Source organism: Athene noctua, chromosome 5 (assembly GCF_965140245.1).
Source record: "Athene noctua chromosome 5, bAthNoc1.hap1.1, whole genome shotgun sequence".
NCBI lineage: Eukaryota > Metazoa > Chordata > Aves > Strigiformes > Strigidae > Athene > Athene noctua.
Window position 1 is genome coordinate 63,224,662 of NC_134041.1, and position 23,720 is coordinate 63,248,381.

Consider the following 23,720-nt stretch of genomic DNA (forward strand, 5'->3'; position numbering starts at 1 on the left):
TTTTTTTTTCCATGTCCTGGGAAAGTTCAATAAAGATTTTAAGAGATGGCCAAAACACAACATGAAAAAGGTACTGGCTCCAAATTGCAGCTTAACATAATGTGATTCATTAATAAAGTCTGGGAGTTGTTAGAAAACACATTAATCTTCTGTCATGTTCATTTTGCCTCTTTTCAGAAGGAGATGAGGTCCATTGGCTAAATTTGGGTGTCCACAACCGCTCTGCTTTTCCATTCTAAATTAATTAGCCAAAGCACTGCCTAATCATCAGTGGGCTTTGACTTGTCAATTAAAACTCAATTAGCCCAACTCCCACGCTGGCTGAAGCAGAAACACAAAAGACTAAATATAGGACAAGAGATAGCCATACCACAAAAACACCATGCAGCTATTTCTGCGCTGTCAGAAGATGGTATGATGCAAATGGCTGTGAGCACTTGCATGCACGGATTTACAGAATAGTGCACTCCAGGGATGGGAACGACCTTGGGAAGTCACTGCTACATCTCCATGACAGGAACAGCCAGGCTTAAACTGCTCCCTCAAAAACGTTTGCCTAAATCATGCCAAAGATTAAAGTCTATGACCTCATCAAACTATCTATTCCTCTCTAGAAGAGATTTTCTGATCTTCCTTTATACTTCTCTGCTCTGTAGACCTCTGACCAGATTTGATGCTCTACTGGATTTATTCCAATTAACTTATATATAATGACCAAACCTGAGCATAAGAACATCTGCCTCCTGAACTAAATAAAATCAAACCATTTACACATAAACACACAGATCATCCTAACATCGCAGACCAGACCCCTCCACAGACATTGCTACAGTTGGATCAGCTGCCACCACCAAAAATGTGCCGGGAGCACACAAGTAAGGGAAGATCACAGGCACACGCCCGAACCATGCTAAATTAACAGGGACTCAGGGTGCTGCTCTAATGCAGGAAGGCCTGGGTTCAGCAAGGCAAATCTTTCCAAAATAAGATGACTCAAGAATTAAGGGGAAGGGCAGGGAAATAAAAAAAACCATCATTCTGGTCTCTGCTGACTCTTATAATTTTAATTTCCTGAAGCAGCCAAACATACTCCTGACAATTTGACAGTGTTCCTTTCTGGATTAGAATACAGATTTAATATCTGCAAAGAGAACAAGCCATACTAAACATGAGATAAATTAATTGCTGCTATAGTAATTATGTCAAATTACTGCAGCTCAGCCCAAAATACATTCATTTTCTCATGAACTTAAAGAACATATAAATTACTAAATTGCTTAAAGAATAAATGTATAACCTCTTCATTCAGTCATTAATAGATTAAAATCATACTGTGTTTTCACAAGACATTCCTCTGAATTTATCCTATTAATGATCACAAATAAACAAGCCCTGCTCAGAATGCCTCAGGCTAGATCAGTGTTGTCCTCTTTGATTCATCTCTAACAGATGTTGGGTTTTTTGGGAAAATGCAATTATTACCCACTAAGTATAATATCCAGAGAATCTTAATTTTTCAAAATAATGTAACATGATGAACTACTGAAAAGTTTATAGCTTTAATTCGATTTTTCTTTCTAGTCATCTGAAATAAGAACATGGAAGATTCCAAGCAAACCTGATATTCATACAGATTCATTTTAGACTAGTTAGCTTTGTTTTGTTTTTTACCAAGGTCATAAAAGACTGACTTAATGAGTATAATCATTCAGGACTTTTCCTGTAAACTTAATAAGAAAAGAGAACAGAACCTTAATGAAACAAGAAATGAGACTACAGAAAAAAAAAGAAAAAAAAAAAACACACAAAGTGAACTCTAGAAAAAGCTGTAACAGGAGGTAAGTAATCAAAGATGTACATTGCCAATTAGATTAGTGAATTTAATTAGTATAAGCACTTCACCCATGAAAGGACAGGAGATATTATTGTAAGTAGGAGGAAAATCTGCAGATGTCCTTGATGGCAACATTTCTTAAGACCCCATCTTGCAAATTTTGCTCAATGTTAAATATTTAATAAAGAGAATGATAGACTAAAATGGAGGCTGAGAAAGTACTGAACAAAAGCAGAGACTATAGCCAAATCTCTGCTTTAAACAACGTGAGACATCATCACCATTTCATCCAGCCAAAAATTGGTTAAATTTTTTTGGTTAGAATGAGACACGAAAAAAATATTCTGAGGGTACTCCCTCTGAGGGCAGGCTGCAAAAATCTTGTCTGTATTTTCTGTAGAATAATAACTTCAGGCCTACTTGAAAAGTCTCTTTTCAACAAGGAACTGTCTCTTGCACAACTAGTATTTTCATGGAATGTGCCTGGTTTCCCTTGGAAATTTTGAGGTGACAGAGTAAAACTGGTAAAAAACCTCTTCCCCTCAGTTTTCTGGTTTTAGCAGACAGCAAAAGCAGAATTTAGACATTTCTGTTGACACTCCTCATGGGCACAGTAAACCTACGGCAGCACGACCACAGTGGATGAGCACGGTGGATCGACTACTGTGTGTCACGGGAAGCAATCCAGGGATCCCTCCCTAAGGCCAAGTCCTAACCACAGTCTTCCATAAGGTACAACACAGCAGCATTTTCAAGCCATTTTTAATGCTAATCAGGTAATTTAATATCAACTGAAACAATAGGATTGTTCAAATATTATCCTGTACTGTGCCTCTAGGGTCTGTATGTGAAAAGAAACAGAGCACGAGATAGCTTCAACTTGACTCTCTATATCCCTGCTCTTCAAACTGGCATTATCTTTGCTGTTTAAAAAGCAGCTTGTGAGTTTAATCATATTTATTTCAGTCTACTGTAGACTACATAGGGATGATGATGCAAAAAACTGCGGTCCTTTTTCCTACATGTACCTTATGCTGGAGCTTGAGAAGAGTTGTGTTGCTATCATGGAAACTGCCTCCAGTCAGCTACGTGATTTCTCCAGCACCCATTGCATGTCGTAATACCACAATTAGTGTGTTACCCCAGACACAATGCTACAGCACATGAACTTGAAGCTACAATCCCATTACTACAAACACCTCATAATGAAAACAAAATGAAAACCATGTTTGAAGGAGTCACCAGGGTCATTCTCACTCTTTTTTAAAAAAAGATTTAACGAAATGCTGATGGATATCAGACATTTATTGCTTGCTCAGGCATTTTCTAAAGACAATCACAACTTTTGAACAAAGCAAGTAACCATCCTCCAGGAAAAGGCAAGAACTTCTGCACTATCCACATACAGCAGAGAAAACCAGCATTAGGGGCCCCGTGCTGGGAGCCGTTCATGTCTGGGAAATGCCCCTCTCATGCCTCAGCTATGAACGCTGCCAACCTGGAGCTACAGAGACATATTTCAGAGGCTGTGTTTGCCCTACCAATTATGATGTTGTTCATCTTGCCATGCTCTTTCGCAGCTTCGCTCTGCAGCACACCCTGAATCTGATGTGCTGCTAAATCAAACAGATCAAGGTAATCTTCCACTGGGTAGCGGTCATGAAATCCATCCCTCAGACGAATGATTCCTAAAAACAACGAAAAGAGAGAAGTTTATTTGGAAAAAAAAAAAAAAAAAAAAGAAAACAATAGGGCAAGATGGGCAAGATTAACCACTGGTGTAAATCAAGACAGCTTCAGTGACGTGGCTGGCGCTGAGCCAGCTAACGTCAGCACAAAATTAGACCGATGAAGTGTAACACTCAGATAAAAGTGTCAATAATGAAGTAGCTGACATTTGAGATACTATATGATTAAGCCATAAATTCACGGTGATAGGAAATATCTTAAGTGTTCTGTTTTACAGTTCCTGCATGAATAGCTTGCATTTATTTTCTTCTAAATATAGCTTTTGAAATGACTATAAATAGACCAGATTCTGCTGCCATTTGCACCAATATACGTTGAAGTAATATTGGACTCCCACTAGATTTAACTGTATTGCGACTGAGAACAGGCTCTGATACCAAATATGCAAATCAACATGCACTTATCAAAATCAGAAAACTGGGAAATCATTCATGGTTTTGTCTTTCACAAGTATGAAAATAAAGCTCCATGATAGCATCTTATTTTTCTCCTCTCCTTCCATACACTCCAGAGTGTGTTCCATATCACCTTCTCCCTGCATTTCTCAGTATCTTGAGCCACATCTGTGATTTTTATACTCCTTTTCCCACTCTTCTTTCCAAATCTAGTCTCACTTCTCCACTGCCTGTACATGCTCCCCATGCCCACCTTTGCATTCTTGCTTCTTACCATACCCCAGGAGAGTTTCCCAAGTGGGCAGTGGTCAAGGATTGTATTGGGAAGGCAATAGAGTAGAAGCAAAGGTAACAGTACAGAGCAGGACTTCTCAGCTCTCCCTTTCTTGTTCCCGCAAGGCCAATAATTATCAATTATGTGCGACGAAAGCTCAGCAAGGGAGTTCTTTTGTCCATTGCGTCTGATTTTCCCCTTCAGGAAAGTGGGATTTAATGAGGGTAGAAGAAAGCTCAGCAGTGTATTTTAACTTGTTTTGAGGGGGGAAAAAAAAAAAAAAAGTACAAGCATGGTGCTACAGACTGCTTTGGTTCATTGCCACTCCAACCATGGGAATAGAAATTGTGGCTAAGAGCCAGGAAAGAGAGACAGTCAAGCTGGGACAAAGTCCTGTAGAGCATCAACCAGCCCTGCAGAATGGGAAAGCGGTGATTTGCGAAATGGGGCCTCCCCAGGAGGGCTGTTTAGCTTCAGCTGAAATTAGTCAGTCTCATAAAAATCAACTGAATCAGAGGATGCCATAGAACAGAGACTTTCTTGTCTAGATCAGTATTACAAACTACACCAAGTTAATAGCCAGGAGCATAGGAGTCATATCCACTAGCTGGCTTATAAAGGGGGCTGTCACTTTCACTTGTTAGTCTATTTGTCATATTCTCTTACCCCCCCCCACCCCCTCCTTTTTTCTTTTTTCTTTTTTCTTTTTTTTTGATAGGAACCATTAGCTAATGTACTGTTGAGGTAGAATGAAAGGACTGAGCATCCAGGAGCAAACTTAATCTTTCATTTTCAATGGCAGACAGCCTGAGACGACAGGAAGGTCATCTCTACAGATCTTCCTCCCATGAGATCACAAGCTCTGCAATCTTTCATCATTCTTCAGCTTTACAAAATAACTTTAAAAAAAATTTAATTATGCAAAGAATGTTCTCTTCAAGGATCTACACTTGGTCCCCAGTGGCTGACCACAAGACTGTGCAAGTGGAGGGTTTTTGAATGCCAGCACTGAGACAGGAATTCATACTTGTTCTCAAATTATATGCACTCCAGCCTGAGCTCTTACACTCTTCTGCCTGTTTGGTAGGTCCAGTTCTGAGATTTAGTGAGCCCAGTCTTGCTTTAGTGAGGTTGGATGCACTGCCTCCCCCAACATTGATTCCAAACTTTTACATTAAGGCTAACGTAGGTGCAAAAAACTATTTAGTAAAAAGGATTTTAGCTTAGCATATCAGTTTGGTTTGGTCTTCCCTGCCAGCACTCTCATGGAAGAGACAATCTTCCACCGATGGTTTTGCTGACAGTCCCTGCACCTGCACACCCAGAGACAAGCAGCACAGCATTCGTGCTGGAAGGCATCCAAGTCTAAAATCCCCTTTCTTCACTGATCTGACTTTTCACCTTCGGGTCAGGAGGTAATTCTTATCATTTGTCTTCAGTCAGCCACTGACTGTGATGAACGAGTGTCTTCTCGTGGGGCTTCAGGGAGCACCACGGTGCTTCTCTTGTTTGACTCCTCAATTCACTGGTATCTCCAGTGTCTCCTAAACTGGACCAAATTATCTCAAAAGCAAAACTATATTTTTGTCATATTGCTTTAAATCTTAGTTTATAACAAACATTTAGAAAATGTCTAAAATACTTATTTTAGCCACTTTCTTATGGCATTTGCAAAAGGAAGAAAATACAAACTCTTAACAACACAGCAAAATCATGAAATCCTGGCTCTATGGCTGAGCCCTCCTCCCCACCAAGCAGCGAGGAACTGCCCCATCTGAAGAAGCTCAGAGGTTCTCCTGAACTCCAGGGAATGGGGAAGGCAGACAAAAATTGCAACACCACATGTAGGAGAAATAAAAAACCTGAAGGTATGACCCCAAAATAAAGAACAGAAGCACAACTGCAGGTGTCTCGGTCCTTCACAAAGTGTCCTTCCTTGCCTTTAGCCACAGCAGTTCATTAGAAGAGATAGTCTCCCGTTTCAAGGAAGCTTAGAAAAGCACCAAAGGAAAGGAGTGATGCAAAGTCTTCATCAAAAGATCTACCCCACAGTGCTAGTTTTTTCCTTGTTCTAAAGGCAACGTCTGCAGTAAAGCAACAGCAAATGAGAAAAAGAAGCGAGGATGTCACTGTGAAATAACCAGTATCTTCCTCTTGAAAATAGTAATATCACTGAAAAGCCTGTGATCTTTGATACCAAAGCCATACAAAGTGAGGGCATGCCAGCACTTAACAGCTAGACCCGACAGTGGGAAAATCCAGAGCCTGTGTGGAATACAGCAAGCATTATAAACATCCTCATTTAGAGGAAGGCACTAAGCACACAGCAGAGTCAGGAATTGAAAATGTGTCTTCTGCACCTCATCTAGTCTCTAACCACAAGAATGACCTTCCTTGGCACCCGGCAAAGAGAGAACAAGAAGGACATAAATACTTCAGATGGATAAAACGATGTGCTCGGCCCCACCGCCCTCAGACACCCTCTGAAGGGGCAATCACGAGGGGTGGATGCGTTTTGCTCCAGCAGGCCATAACCTCAACTACTCAAGCCTGCCTTCAGAGACGAAGGGTCACTTCATGAAATATTGATGTCACACAGGAAAAGAGCATCAGAAATATGTGCAGGTTCCTCAGTGTGAGAGAGCTTTCTCATGCAGAGCATCTCTACTGTTCAGTGCTTGACTAGGGCTGCAACACTGATGTTGCTCCTACCAGAAAGCACAGTTGCATTTATTGAACCATAAGGCCTGAAGCCACCCACATCTCAAATACTCATCCACCACTTATTTAAGACAAACTTTGCAGAATTCTGCAATACAAAACTGTCACTGTTATTCTTTAAATCTCCTGTCACCACCTAATAGTTCCTTTTCCTGCTTTTACAAATTCCCAGGGCTGGTTTTATCTAGTGTTTTTAATTATTTCCCAGATTTTCCAAACCACTGCAAATAAACCAAATGAAATGTGCATCATCTCAAAAAGTTTAACCCAAAACACCATTAGGCAAAAGCAGACTGGAACCTACCGAGCATCCATCACCTGGACTTTCCAAAACTATTAACTCCATCGGTTTCAAGGTAAGCCAATATGGAGCAAATCCAAACTTCACCCCAAATATACACAAAAAACGTCTAAGTTTAACAGGGACAACTTGCCTGGATACCAGAGGACATATTTACTCACCAAACCGTTTTCTTGTCCACCAGTGTGGCTCCTTGATTGCTGAGAACCGAACGTCGGGGTGCAGCCTGAGCCGGTCGTACAGGTCCGTTGTCCCACACTTGGGCTGGCCAATGATGTAAAAATGGGGGAGACAGCGTAGGCGGTAGTGTTTGTCCTTGTAATGGTACAAGTGGTTCCAAAATACCTTCCTGAGGTAATCAAATATGGTTCGAAAGCGCTTTGAATACAGTGCATAGGAGTTTGTTGCATAAGGATCTGTGGTTGTGTTTCCTCTGTACTCTTCATACCAACAAGGGTTCTTGCTATTTGGAAGGAATTTATTAGGAATTACTGAAAACATCTGCAACATAAAGAACAACAATTTTAGTCAAGGCAGCAAAAAAAATGACAGACTTTTCTAACAGCACGGTAAGCAACAGTAAGTAACAGAAACACTATGTGGACATTTTCAACCTTTTTTTTTTTTTACTAGAAAGTTGATCTAAGATATTTTTTTCTGATGACACCACAACCAAATGTCCTCTATGTGGACACTTTCAACCTTTTTTTTTTTTACTACAAAGTTGATCTAAGATATTTTTTTCTGATGACACCACAGTTGGATCGGGAGAGGAGTACATTTAGGAATCCTTTGATTTAAAGGCCAGAAAGGACTCAGTAATCCCCCAACTCCCCTGCAGCCCCAGGAATTAATTTTTAAAGTAAATCCGTAATACTCAAATCAAATTAGCTTCCAGTTTTTAACTCTGAAATACAAGGTTTGCAATGACCGGATTTTCAGGAAGGCACAGTTAGAACGTAACCAGTTATTAGAAAGGCTCTTATTAATCATTTAAGATGAATGGCAAATCTAAGTCAAAATGATTTTGCATGAGACAAGGTAAAAATTCAATGAGATTGTACAGCTATCGGAAGACTGCCTGATTTTTTGTTTCAGGTGTCAAGACCATTTATATAATCCATCTATTCTGCCCATGACTCAGAAGGACGTGATATACACCATCACCTTTTCAGCTGGTGTAAATCAGAAGGTTCTAGATGGTATAAATCACTATATGAACATTTGAGCAGTTGCTTTTTTTTTTTTTTAATCTCAGTAAAAGATTGACCCAAAAGTCTTTAAATAAGCAAGTATACAGCAGTTTAAGACATACTTTAATTCACACTTACATGTGGCTCTTGTTTCCTCAGCTCTTCTAAATCGGGGCGCTGTCTCGTCATAAACTCTATCTTTGAAGTAATAGTGTCAATAATTAATTTAATGCTTGGATAATCCTTTACATATGAAATATTCATTTTAGAAGGCTGGTAATGGTCTTTCATGTCACTAAGGCTTTCATTGTCCATTAAGCTTGGATTACTAGTAAAAGCTCCATAATGGAAGGGAGATGGTATTAACAACAGGCCATGTTTGGCTCCAGTCAGTATGTAGGATGCCATCACTAGAGTCATTATAATCAACCCAAATATTAAGCTGCATAGCTTCCCCTTCCTCAAGCAGAAAAATCCATTCCAGCTTTCCCTGTGATCAGTCCTTACTTCCAAAACTGCAAGCAACTTCATCTGCTTGCTATCGGTGTACAAAGGGATGTTATTTTCTCCTTTGCAAACAGGACACTTCTGGTTATTATGATTAGGTCCACGACATCTGAAACACTGTCTGTGCAAGTCATTTGGTAATAAATGTATGCAACAATTAATGCAATACCTCATATTACTACTGTTAAACTCCTGTATTAGTGAGCCAAGCACAGCCATAAAAGTGTTTCTGAAGCATATGAGTCATCTTCTGTAAATTGGAAATTATTTAGCTCCTTGAGTAATTCTACGACTACTCAGCAATGCAAAAAGACAGGTTCAAACCAGAATAGGTAAAAGCACTCAAAAAGTGACAAATGTCACATAAAAAAAACAAAAAAACAAAAAAAAACCAAAAACAAAAACAACCCAACAAAACAAACTAACCAAAACCAAAAAAACAACACACAGAAATAGTTGTACTGTCGATGTGTTTTCCAAGACTTTGGCTCAGTAAGAGGAATGTGGCAAAGTAAGAATGAGATACACAACTGTCTCATGTTTTTCCCATTGAACAAAATGAGAAGGAAAAAATATTGTTACATAGCGTGAAAATATGCAAAAAATAAAAATAACTCATTGTCCTCTGCTTTACTCTGGAACAGGCAAATATGGGTAGAAATTCCCAGGTATTCTTAAGACAAGCAGGTTCCAAACCAGACTGCTGCTACTGGAAGCTGCATCTTCCCCGAGATGGTTTCAAAGGTCTGCATTGTAAAACCTAAAGAAACAAAAACATATATATAGATACACACAGAACAACAGATGTAATATGTACTACATCCACCTTCATTCATAGACATAGCAAAGTACAATCCACCACGAGTAATTTCACAATTCTATTTGCAAGATATCTTCTAGTTGACAAGTATATTAATCACAGCACTCACGATATTAAAATGTCTGGCTTCAAATTCACAGTGAGCTGTCCTTTCTTTTCAATCACCCATCTGCTCATATCAAGGAACAGTTGCTACCACAGGTAACACTATACAACTTCCTTCAGTTGCTCACTAACCTAACAGATCTTAATCTGCTCTTTAAATATGGAAGCACTTTTGGACAGTTTCCAGTAACAAAAGTTTAAATATTTACACTCCATCTGTGCATGGGGACCTTAAATTAACCGTCCTGAAGTGGGGTAGGACCCTAGCTAAGAGAGCAAGGCAGGGATCAGATAAGTCTCCTTTCAAACACAAGAGGAAAAGCCAAACAAAAAACCCCAAAGCCACAAGTAAAACATTCAGCAAATTGAAGGGATTAAATACTGGACATGAGCAAAGGTTCATGACAGGATCTCTGGTTTCTGGCCCAAATTATTCTGGTACCAGAGTAGTCACTCGCAATGCGAAAAGTCACCGAGATACTTTCAGCACTACTAGACAAACACGTTTTGAAAACATAGCAATCATTAAAAATGGCAAAATGTATTACTTAAATGAAATGTACCATCAGTACTGCAACGGCAAGGGAAGACCCTGGATCCAGCAAATCCTGTTAATGCTGTGGACTTTGGTCCCGGAGAGGTCGTGCAGAAAATGCAGGAGCAGATGTTCCCTCGCAACAAGGCAGACACCACGGGCAGGGTCCCATGAAGGTCTCCACATGCAAACAGGCCAGGCACTCAAGCACCCCACAGCACAGGGTACGTGCCATCCTCCTTTAAACATCTCAACACCACGGCTGCTCACAGCCAAAAAGTGAACAGGGCTCTTTAAAGCCTTTATGGCAAGCTTTGGTCTTGGTTTGAGCATGTCCATGCTTGGCTCGCCAGGCAGCTTTCAGATCAGAGACATTTAAAGTCACAAACAAGTCATCAGCTTAAGGATGGTCTTAATTAAAGCATATTTATGAATAGTTCCTCTAGAATTCCTGTTTGCATGGTTTATTAAATACCTGTCCGGATCTACGCACATTTTAATGTCAAAATCAACTCTCTGTTTTGAGAAGCCCTATTATCAAATACAAAAGTTCACAGGTAATATAACCTCCTCTATATACTAGAAAATATTTTTATTTTTCTGGAGTTATATTTTGGGGGAACTAAAGACAAGAAATAATTTAAAACAATCTTGACAAGACAAAAGCAAACCAAAATTACTGTCATTGGATGAAAAGGAAAAGATGAGGAAAACCTAAGGGACAGTAGTAACGTACGGCTCTGCCAGGCAACTTCTATTTTGGCTTTTGTCACCTGATAAAGACAGAACTTCCCTTCAGCCCTTGGGAACAAAGGTACCTTAAGACTCCAGTGCTGTGATGCTCCTTGTCCATCCTGACAGGGATACCCATGAAAGCAGCACCGTAGCTCCCCTCCAGGTTGCTCCATTTCCTTAGCATCACCCAGGACCTGGTCTGCCATAACCCACTTCTCTGTCCTTCCGCAGACAACCCCAATATTAACCTGAGTAATTACCCTGAAGGTTCAATATAGTTTTAACAATATTGTAACTAAGGGGTTCAGTACTGCCTCTGAAGAACAGAAAAAGACTGTCCCTTCTGTGTGAGGCCAGTGAAGGGCATACGGACTCCATGCATGAAATATAACATTTTATTGCAGACAAAGTAGTTGGAAGAATTCTAGAGCCTGACAGCTTTACCTGAACAGAACAATATCTTCTGCCCAGAAGACTATAGATGATGAGACACTAATTAATTCAAATTATTTTTCAGGTTAAATTAATCTGTGTTATAATTAACTTCACTAGACCAGAGAACCAGCCCATTGCTTTATGGGTTATCTAAAGGTTCAACACTGACTTTTACTACTCAAATGAAAATACATTTTCCAAGTCACCTTAACCAAAATACAAAAATGTTTGACAATTCACGCTTGTGAAAAATTAGTCTACTATCAGAGCAACACAATAAAATCAGCACAATAATAATTCTCATATAGGTACAGTTCTCCTAGTTTAAATAGATCTCAGTAACCATGTGCAACTTTTTGTTCTCATTACTTTTTGCCACTGTTCCCTCCTCTGGACCCACAGTAGCTGTTCCTCCTCTACAAAAATCCATCTTGCCTTTCAAGTCTCAGAAATGCTTTTTCTCTGCGTCATTGCCAAACATCCATCTTTCTTCCCTATCCTACAGTGCTCTTTGTTCCACCCAAAAAAATCCAACTTAACTCATCCATTTGCACACTTCTGCCTTCAGCAGAAATCTTCCCATCTGACTTTGTCCCTTGGTTCCTGAGAAACAACACAGACTTACACATTTCTGAAGTGAACATCTGTATAATGTCCAAGATATCAATAATGAAAATACAATGAATACACAAAGGGTCCTCTGATTACTCCTACAACATATTGAATTGTAGAAGTATAATCATTACTAATTATGATTCCCAGAATCTGGCTATTTTGTCTTTAGCTCTTTCAACACTTATTTTTAATTATGAGGAAACATTGCCATTATAATTCTAGATAATAATTCCTGTTTCATTCCTACAAAATTGTTCAGATCAAATGGGGCAGTCACTTCAGATCCTGCGTTAACCATCATTCTTCCAGACACATTTTTGTATGAGACAATGTTCTTTTGTAAAATTATTTGTATTCTTGATGTTTCTCCCACCTAACACTGTCACATATGGGAGGATTTCTGCAATCAGCACAAGCAGGCTGTGTCTCAAGGACTCAGGAATAATTATTCAAATAAATACTGAACAAAAGTATTAGCAAAACACCTTTCTACCAAAAATGTTCATTTCCTTAATGCATTTATTCTACAAGTCAGATGAGGGAGACAGAAATCGTAGCATAATCATTACTGACTATATTTAAGCCAAAGGGAAAGAAGTCAGTGTAAGACATCTCAAAGAAACTAGTATTAAAAATTTCTCAAAGAAATGGAACTGTGATGATTTTGACAGAAAGTTGAATGACTAGAGAGACTAAATCAGCTTCATATGTGTAATATTAAACTCAGAAACATTTATGCTTTCTTATACATAAAATATCCTCCCCCCTCAATGAATGTCCAAAAGAAGAAGAGAAGCTATGGAAAGGAGCCAAGATTTAAAGCAGGAAAAAGCTTGACGGTTGTCCAAATACCACTGACAGTCCTAATGGCTGGAGAGAAGGAAGACAAGAAAGGGAGGTCCTGACAAGAACTGAAAAGTTTCTGCTTTGCAAGTAAATGTTTCAGGCAGCAGTAAGACACCTGTGCAAAGATTTTCAAAGAGGAAGCAAAGGAGGCAGAACAGAAGTATTCTCAGGGCAGATTCGGACATCATCCGTGATGTTAATAGGGGAAATCATCAAAACAAAGACAGTTTTAAAAAAAAAAAAAAAAAGACTGTAGAAAAAGAGAAGATGGAGATGAGGGCCCCCATATCAAAAGAGAAGGGAGGTGAAAAAAGCACCTCTTAAAAAAAAGATGCAGAAAGAAGACACTGTAGGTTATAGTGGTAGCTATAAAAAGATCTGGTAACCAGAAGGTACCCTGCAGCATCACTTTAATTAAATTTATCATGTGCTACATGTTTGTTTTCGTATAATACTTCCACCTTAAACTCCTCCACTTTGACACTCAGAGAGTATCTCAATATTCTCCCAGACCTCTGCTCTCTAGCTCCTTACTGTTTATTTTCAGAGGGACCAGTTACTATGCACTGTCTATTAAGAAAAAAAAAAAAAAAAAAAAAATTTACTTTCCAGTTCTCCTCTATCAGGGATCTGAAACTTGCTCAGTGACACTGACTGACCAGATTTATCTGAGATAGTCTTACAGAATCAATTCAAGACTTGTGTTTTTGATGTTAATTCTCAAATTTTTAAAAAGAACCATCAGAGATACATTAATGAATGCAGAGTGCAGGATCTTAGAAAAAACATATAAGCTTGTCTGTCCTATCTTATGTCCATTTCTGTGTTAGTAAAATAGACTGGAATTTATTGAACTTTTCCCAGGTGCAGACACTCCTCATGAAACTCTGCTACAAATATTACAAACTCAAGGAAAAATTGTGTAAACTACGTCTGTGACAGCTGAGGAAAATGCTTTATTGGGAAGCTGATACAAAGGGGAAAAAAAATATGCTTAGGCTACAGTAAAACTGAGATCTTAATCACAGCAGTCATGAGGGAAAATTTAAAGTTCCACTAGCAACCATAACTCTGCCAACTTATGCATACACAGTACAACAGCCTGCTTAATTAGATGATCAGTTTGACGACCCACCACAGAGCAATATGACATATTACTCAGCTAATAGAGACACTGATTTTATTTTTTTTATAAACATTTTTAATAACCAGACATACCATTTTTCATTATTTTCTACTGTCATGTTCACGTAATAAAAAAAACCTCAACTGCAATAAACAGGATATACAGGGATATATGTCAGGATATAATTCCCTACTGCTACTCCTGTCTCTTTACCAAGATGTTTTTAATAAAAGTTAATTCCCCAACTTTTTACCATGCAGTGAAGGATGCTCACCAGGAGGCCAGGATCTTTCCCCAGCATAAGCAGTCCTTGTTTTCCTCATTCACCCCACAAAAACAAGACATCCACCCTTTTTTTTTCTTGTTGTTGTTGTTGTTGTTTATTCCATTCAACATTTCCAGTAGTCATAAGCACAGCCACAGATACACTTTATTTTATATTTCAATACTGAAAGCAGAAGGACGTGAATTGCAGGCAGAAGAAAAGTTATGAGATCTGAGTTGGTAATAAAACATTTATGTCTTTTTATATTTTAGTTGCAAAACTGCTGTCGGTTCACTGGCAGAATATTACTCTCTTTACACAACAAGCAGTGTCTTTGTATATTATTGAATAATGTAGCATGTAATTTCAACTTGTTGAAGTGAATGTTGAATTATTTATGATCATGACTATACGATATTTGTCTGTGGCACATAAATGTATACCAGCTCTAACCACAAAGCAGAAATTAACATAAACCTTTTCAAGCTCCTTGGCCAAAAGCAATCCTCCTCATAAAAATTAGGATCTTTGGGAATCTCATAAGTAGGAAACATGGATATAAGAGATGACATACAGATGAATGGGTAAAAAATCAATATCTATCTTAGACGGAATCATAGAATTGTTTAGGTTGGAAAAGCCCTTTAAGATTATCGAGTCCAACTGTTAACTGCCAAGGCCACAACTAAACTGCGGGAGAGCTGAGCACGCACACGACCAATGTGATCAAGCAATGCCTGTTTATTACAACTAAGAAAGCCCTTTTATACTGTTCTCCCGCACACGTGAGTAACATGCAGTACAAGTCCTCAAGATTGGACAGTTAACTTAGCCCGCGCTTTAAACCTTCTTATGGTTGGATAAAAAGTGCCACATCAGCCTTGCCAGGCTTCCTGCCTTGTGTAACTTCCTCTTCCGTCCCAACCCCTTCCGGGGGTTGTTTATCTCGTCGAGTTTCTCCCCCCTCATTCAGGGACACATCCTTATCGCATTCTTGCTCAGCTGAGGCTCTTATCAGACTTGTTCTCACGCAGGATTGCTCACATGCCCATTCTCTCGCAGAAAGTCCTCTAGAATCCCAACACTAAACCATGTCCACAAATGCCACATCTACACATCTCTACCTTCAGAGGTGGTGACTCAACGGCTTCCCTGGGCTGCCTGTTACAATGCTTGATAACACTTTCAGTGAATAAAATTTTTCCTAATATCCAGTCTTTGTTACCTGGGAGAATAGACCACCACCCACCTCGCCATAACCTCCTTTCAGGCAGTTGTAGAGAGTGATAAGGTCTCCCTCGAGCATCCTTTTCTCCAGGCTAAACAACTCCAGTTCCCTCAGCCACTCCTCATAAGACTTGTGCTCCAGACCCTTCATCAGCTTCGTTGCTCTTCCCTGGACACGCTCCAGCACTTCAATATCTTTCTCGCAGTGAGGGGCCCAAACATGAACACAGTATTTGAGGAGTGGCCTCACCAGTGCTGAGTACAGGGGAATATACTCCCACTGAAGCCAAGGGGACACGCATCACTGTTTCGAATTGAAGCAGACTCAATCTAACAAATATATTTATATGCAACCAAGAACTTAATAGCAAACGGGTGAGACCTTTTCTTTTGCTAGTTTGACTGTACAATTTCTTCATTATACAAGAGGAGGAACCGCTGGGTGCAGAGGCTGCAGGATGCGGGACAGAAGGCTGTCAAGTAACACTTTTAGGTACCACAAAAGCAAACAGCCCGAGGCAGAGCTGCCTGCTAGAGCCTTTCAATAAACTACTGAAAATGCAGTATCCACCATGTCCTACTCATTGCCGTATGGGAAGCTAAATAGCGTAAAAAGATAAATTCCACAAAAAATAAAACACGTAAGATTTTTCATCATTCACATATTTTTGTTCACTGTAGAGAAAATACTTGAAATTCTGTTTTATCTCTATTAAATAAACATTTCATAAAATTCCTCCACTTTCTCTTAAAGGATTGTGGGGAAAGACTGTAATCAAAATGGCTATAAAAAGAAATTACTTTCATATGCTCAGTCATATAACTAAAATTCTCCTCCTCTATGAATAAGATAAAACAGACGGAATAGATTTTACATGCACACACATCTTCTGGACATCTAAGTGCATGAGATATTTTTCAGGTCACCAGATTTAATATTTAATGTGCTTTCCTTTTTCATATAATTCTTTAAAATAAAGATAAACTTTTGCTAGTACTCTTAAGGCTAAATTTTATACTAGCCTTGTTACTTTTAATCATATTCAGCTTCTCCTACTACCACATGAAAGAGTAGCACGCTGTTAACCTATTACAAACACACTTCAAGTACACCAGTAACACATTTCTCAGCTTGATGTTTCTCTGTTTGATGTCAGTGGAGCTACAGCACTTTGTTTCCTCTCTTCACACAACATAATTAAAATGTGGAACTCATTGAGGCCAAAAGTATGAATGTCTCTGAAACACTTTAAACAATTAATGGAGAATAAATCTATCAATGGTTGCTATCCTCAACTCCCAGAAGCAAGAAAGGAATGGGGACCAGAGAAATCTATTAATACCTGTTTTTACACTCTTTCACTGAGCATGTTTTACTGGCCATGGCCAGAGGCAGAAGAGAGGGACAGAGGTATCTGTGCCAGTTGAAGATTTGATTTAAGATTGTCCTGTTGGGCAGGTCACAGACTAAAATATGGATGTCTAAGACAAGTTAGAAAACAATCCACCAGCTCTCAGGTTAGATGGGATGGAGCCCAGCCAAAACATGCCCCTCAGCTACAGCTCCCATGGACAGGCTCTGCAGGCTCACAAAACATTCTCTTTTTTCTTTCTGTCCATTTTCCTATTGCCTCTCACATCAGGCATCCACATCAAGGATTTGTATGCTGATGTGCTTATTAGAGCTGAGAAAATGGGATCTTTTTCCCTAGGAATCTTATTACTTCTCAGCAAAAATAAAAAAAAAAAAAAATGGAACTATTAATATGTGGAAATACAAGAGTGCTTCATGTTCCTGCTCTGTTGATACCTTGTTATGGGAAGACCTTCAGCTGCTGTGATGTCTGTTACTTCTCCATGAGACAAGAAGCAGTTGCACCACAAAAGATACTTCAGCTGAAGCATCACCCAAAACAGACATGTGGAACACGACCTCTGCAGCAGGTAGCCCTTGCCTCCCTTCTTTTTAAATGAAAGCTACAGATGCTGTAAAAATAAGGATAAGCACCTTTAGCAGAAAAAACCCAAACCAAAACCCAAACCAAACCAACAAACACACACACACACACACACACACAAAAAAAAAAAAAAAAAAAAAAAAAAGGATTAGGCAAAAGATAATACTGCTGGATCTCAATTGCTCAGTGTCTTCTGAAGGAGCACGTGGCTCCTACTTTAATAATACCTAATGTCATTCTTTGAGTAACAGCTATGTTGTTTTATCCGTAGTCTCCTAACTGTTTTCACTAATCTGTATGAATACTGCCTAAGTGCCTTCCCTGACAAATCAGGAAGATTTGTTTAATTCCAGTTCTCAGTTTGTGCTGCTAATGTTTTTTTGAAATCTCACAGGAAAGTTGAACCCACATCCTCCATGAACACTTCAGAAATTAACTTCCCTTCGGTAGTATTTCACTCTCAAGAGCTGCTGTGAAGACAGGGCTGTCATTAGTCACAAAAAGGTGTAGGTCTCTAAGTAAAATGCTGCCCACAACCGTACCATGGAAACATGAAAGGGCAGAGTGAGGCTGGGAGAGTAAAACCTTCACAAAATTTCCATATTAAAAAAAAAAAAAAAAAAGCAGCAATATTTAGTAGCAGTGCAGCACAACCATGTAATTCCTCTTCCATTTCTCCACCACCCATTCCAATTTGGCCCACGGCAGTGGGGATGGGATTTCTCCCTGTACAACAGCAATTCTTCAGCCTTTGCAAGTTTTTTTGTGACCTGCAGACACATAAAAAACCTGCAAAACTTTACCATTGCAGACACTTTTTAGCTATCAGGCTTACTGGAAGGTATAAGGATTGAACCTGACTACAGGCTGCACAATGATTCTGCTCTCGGACATGGTCTCTTCAGAAAAAGCTGAAGTATTTGTACAAATGTAGTGAAATATTTGTACAGCACGAGGAAGTTCATCCTGTTAGTGGGCAGGTTGTACTGTTTTAATAAATAAACAGTACAAGCCATAAAAACCTGACAAAATAATAAAAAGCAAACGAGCTTAGGAAAAGAGAGGAATAATCATAGATTTTCTCTATCCTGCTTATTGCACACATTTGGCTCCTCAAGGTAACATTTTTGGAAATAAACTTTGCATGAACTCACATCTATTTACTTCAGAGAAATCAACAAGCCACCAGAAAGAAGATATGTCAATAAAATGAGAAGCATGAATCACTGACCTCTGCAACCTCCTTGCAAAAAAAAAAAAAAAAAAAAAAAATAAAGACCAAAAAAAGCTCTATTGCAGCAGTTTAGAAAAGCAGCAGGACTCATTACGGAGCTCAGCAACCTCCTGCAGACTGAAGTTATGTAAAGCTCCATTATTTGCTTTAAAAACTTGATTTAAAAAAAAAAAAAAAACCAAACAAAAAAACAAACAACCAAGACAACAATAAAATCAATTCCCAAGAAATTTTACAAACCCACCACAAACATTTTTAAGGCAATCACTTGAAAAACAGTCACGTTTTGAAAGCTACAATATGTGGTCATAACCCATGATTATACATTCAACCTGCTGAACAACTGCTGAACGCTTGTTCAAGTGTAAAATATTGTTTAAAGGACGCAGTTCTGAAGCCTTTTAAAGCCAAAGAAAACCTTCTGAATCACCACTGAATCAGCAATTTCGCCTAAATAACAACTGTGGTTTATTCCATAACCCAGCTGGTTTCTTTCTCAAGATCCAATCCAAACACTCTCTGCTCCTTCCCCATCAATATACGCCCAAAGAAAAGGTGAGAAAGGAGCAAATGACACCCTCCATTTGCAAAAAAAACCCAGCAAACTCCCCTAAAATCAGCGTAATGGTTGTAGTTTCAATCAAATAAGAATCCAATTTTATTATTTGTGATGCAACGCTCGGGAAATAGATACTGAGCTTGAATCACTACTCGATTGGGGCATAAACACTGCCTGAATAAACAGATGATTGGAAGCCAGGAAAAAAAAAAAAAAAAGAGGAGGGAACAGGAAAGGGAGCAGGAAACTGTCCTGGAGCAGCTACAGCATGGTCATGCCTTCCCCCAGAAACCTATTATTACATCTGAAGGTTCCTAGAAATTGCCAAGGTCCAGCCTCTTGCGCTCCTAACACGCCACATCTTCATGTTCTGATGTGTTATTGTTTGATTTGCCTTGAAAATATGAAAATAATTAAAATTGATATTCCCTATTTTTAAACTATTTGTCAGCAGAAAAAATATCAGTTAAAAAACCCCAAAAACGATTTCTGTGTTGTTTTTTCTTTTTATTTCAACTGATTTAAAGCAGTCTAGAATCAGACTCATAATTTATTTTGGGGCTACTTGCAGAATAAAAAGTTCAGACAGGATAATAAAACAGAACCAAAGCCAGCCAACCTTTGGCCTACTGATAAACTCCAAACTATATTATGGTTTCCCAGTTACACCTAAACCAGCACACAGGTTTAGAGGCTAACAGACTGGTTTCTCCCCGTTTAAGGCAAGGATGAGATATCACCAGCAATTTCTCCACAGTAACACCTGCCTCAGATCCACACAAGATCATTTCCCAAAAGCTATTCCCATGAAAGATTTATACTGAAGGTTTTATGAGAGCTGAAGTGTAGGGATTCGGGGCATCAGCACATTATCCAGAAATATAGGTCAAAAAGCCCTGGAAGGAAAGAAGCACCACTGCCAGGCGCCCAACCTGTGGTACCACATGTCCCAAGAAACCATGAATCCCTCACCCTGCATCAGGGTAGAGCTCACATCAGTGTTTTTAAGTCCTTCCTCTTGTATAAAAATGGAGCAAAATTCTGTTCTCATGCATTTATAAGGATGCTCAGAGTAGAATTTTGTCTATGGTACACACTGGCTTCTCAACTCTTAATCAAAACTTGCTGCCTATGATGTGCAACATCTCCAGCAATTCATCTTTTCATTTCACTTAGTTTCTATTCATCGCACATAGTGTCTTGTTACAGAAACACTGACAGATTTATATTGAATATGAAAAAATTGCACACTGTAGAAAAACTTTGTCTTTACATAAATTACTCCAGTGCAAGCCTTCTCACAGAAAAGCCATTTTAAGCCAGTTTCAGAAATCATTATGCATGGTCTAAGTTTAGTATCTTCTCTCTCTTTTTTTTTTTTAATTCTCATAGTAACTGTGAGCAACCTCCCAATAAGTCCTACAGAGTCCTTGAGGTCATCCCATGAAAACAGAGATAAACCAATGTATCCATCCTGTGGGGCTCACAGATTCCTCTCCTAAAAATCTGGAACCAGATTGAAAAGGTTTGGTATTCAGAATACAACCAGAAATCACATCTATTTAAAAAAGAAACAGTCAGTCCCTTATTAAAATGACTGAATCACTAAGAGCTAGAACAGATATAAAATACAGATGCTAATGGGAGTTCACTTTTATCCCTTGCTAAGAAAAAGTATATTTTCTTAAATCTCCAGAAGGACACACAATGTCAAAGACGGACATAGAAGGTTAAATAAGTTATTAAATAATTTAATATTAGTGACAATTTCTTCGGCTGAATTTGCTGTATTTATTTTCTTTTGTTATGCAGAAAAAGGAAAATAACGAAAAAGCTCACAGTAAAGGTAAAGAGATCACCTGAAATACAATTTCAGGTGCAGAGAGTGAACGTGATAAGGCTGGTCTTGTCACAAATGTTTTTATTACATTTTTAATAAGATCAAACAGCCATTGAAGTTTCATTCCCGACACAGGATATCACATTACTTTACAATAATAGAAATTCTTACCTACATTCTGTTTCAAGGAATAAATCACACTATCATCCCACAAATCAGCCCAACTCCTGTTATAAGTACTAATGCAACAGGGAAGCACGAAGCATGAAGGCTGAATCTGTTATGAAGCTCTTCCACTCCAGATATTTTTATCAAACAAATCCAGGGGGTTTGGGGGCTGGCAGGTGGGAAAAAATATCATATCTAAATACAGCTCCCATACGCCCTGCAGTCAGGCTGTAATCAAAAATATGTACTTATCTTCAGAAAACTCCAAAGGCAAAGAACTGGTCTAGTATTGACAGAGTTTACTTATCAAATGCAGGCTATTTTTTATGCATTTCTTTCTGACAGCCGCCCGTCCTGCTTTATTTTCAGGCCTCCAAGTCTGCTTCATTGTTTGAGTCTCTGGACAGATATTCCTGTAATTTAGGCAAATAGCTCTTCTGGAGCAACGTGCTCAGTAGAGATATGGGTTTTCCCTTCATGCAAAGCTTGGTTAGGTGAGGACAGCACGCTCGTTTTCATCACCTTATCTGAACATGAGGAAATTGCTCTGGACAGCCAATTTCTCTGTGTTGGCTACAACTTGAGGTTTGAGTGACTGTCTCGGATTCAGGCATCTGCCACCCACACCTCTAAGGTTAGGTGAGATGAACACCAAAGCCTCATTGTGCTAAAGAAAAATAAATCTTCACATACAAGAGTGCCAGCTGAGTCTTATTCGAGGAAGAGATGGAGAGCTAGTGTAGCACAGTTGAATTTGCAGGAAGAGATCTTCCCGTTCTGAAGGTTTATTTTAAGCACGGGTCTTTGTCTCTTGCATTGATTACTGGTCCAGAACCAGCACGTGGGAGAAAAATGTATTTCCAATGGTCCTGCCAAGCATTTTCAGCCTCAGCATGCTGCAAAATAGTGGGCATTCACAGTTATGTTACTCTGATTACCATCTTGTTCTTTTTACACATTTGATTTTACTTGATTTTAGCAGCTGCTACCTCGAGTTGATTTAAAGTGAGAAACATATTCTTTCCACCATCTGAAATCTAATACTTACTGCCGCTTTGCAAATGGTATACAGTATGAATTGCTAAATCTTGTGGGTTGTGAGAGATCAGCTGCTAATTTAAGGCTGCTTTTGAGGGATGAATAACATTATATGGAATAAACAGAATATGCATAACGTAATGCCTTTCAGTGCCTGTTTATCTCTTGGTGTGGTAAAATGTTTTTTTCATGCAATAATGTAACTAAACGGTGTCTACTAGAATTCCTTTGATATACCTTCACGCTTCATAAATAAGCAGTATTTCTGAAGGGGATCGCTCTATGTGATACTTAACGTTGCTTTAAACACAATATTGTTGTGACAATTCTAGAGCAACGTACATGCTAACAGCTGCTCATTTGATTTTTAGTGACTGAGAAGGGATTTTCTTCCACCTCCAAACTGAATTTTCTCCATAAACTTTACTATCTTAACAGAGTCATCTGAATTTTTTTGTTATGACTCATATATGGTACCTTCTCCATGAGACATATATTAAAATTGATGGAAAAACATATTTCATCTGTACATAAGTACCATGTAAGTGCTTTTTCATGAATAGGGCATTTCATCTTTCATCTAGTGCTGAGTGGGTGAAAGGAAACATACACAGCTGCATCCTGAAAAGACAAACTCAGTATTAGAGTCTGTCATTAAAGTTTCTTGTAAATTCAAACAAAAATTAGTCAACAAAAACTATTCATTGATGCCAAATCACAACTGTGGCTTTGTTTCAACACTTTAAAAAAACCCCCCAAAAAAAACAAAAAAACCAAAACAGCCCAAAACTGTGTTGCAAGCTTAGTAGTAACTTTTATAAATGTTCAACAACTTTAATTCTTTAAGCAACAACACAGCAGACAGATCTCAGCCCATTAAAGTACCAAGACACTATACACTTGTTCCAAAGTGAAGTAGACTCAAAGTCCAATTGGAGATACCCAAACAGGTCTAAGCATTCTCAAGAAATTGCTAATTAGTTATCTCAGTAAGAGCAACACAGTATCACCAGACAAAATTCCTGCAGGTAACTTCTGGCTACAGTTAATTAAATGTATTCTGATGGAATATATTACATTGCTTTCAGCATGTTAGGAAAGCGTTTATTCTGTTTAAGTCAAGCAACATTTACTTTCAAAGACTCCTACCACTATTCATAAGTGTTTCATTGAACGCTTAGGCTCCATCACTCATCCGTATCATGTGCTCTTTAACTACACAAAACTGCAATAAATTTTT

General features: G+C 38.7%; 1 protein-coding gene across 1 annotated transcript in view; it reads right to left on the bottom strand.

Moving 5' to 3' along the window:
* Window positions 1-23,720, bottom strand: part of CHST15 (carbohydrate sulfotransferase 15) — a 54,321-nt gene that overhangs the window by 13,323 nt on the left and 17,278 nt on the right. The window contains exons 2-4 of the mRNA XM_074907924.1: window positions 8,606-9,734; window positions 7,436-7,775; window positions 3,376-3,522 (exon numbers count right to left, since the gene is read on the bottom strand). Of these exons, the coding sequence (XP_074764025.1) occupies window positions 3,376-3,522; window positions 7,436-7,775; window positions 8,606-9,193 (1,075 nt within the window). The 5' untranslated portion in view covers window positions 9,194-9,734. The remainder of the gene's footprint in view (window positions 1-3,375; window positions 3,523-7,435; window positions 7,776-8,605; window positions 9,735-23,720) is intronic.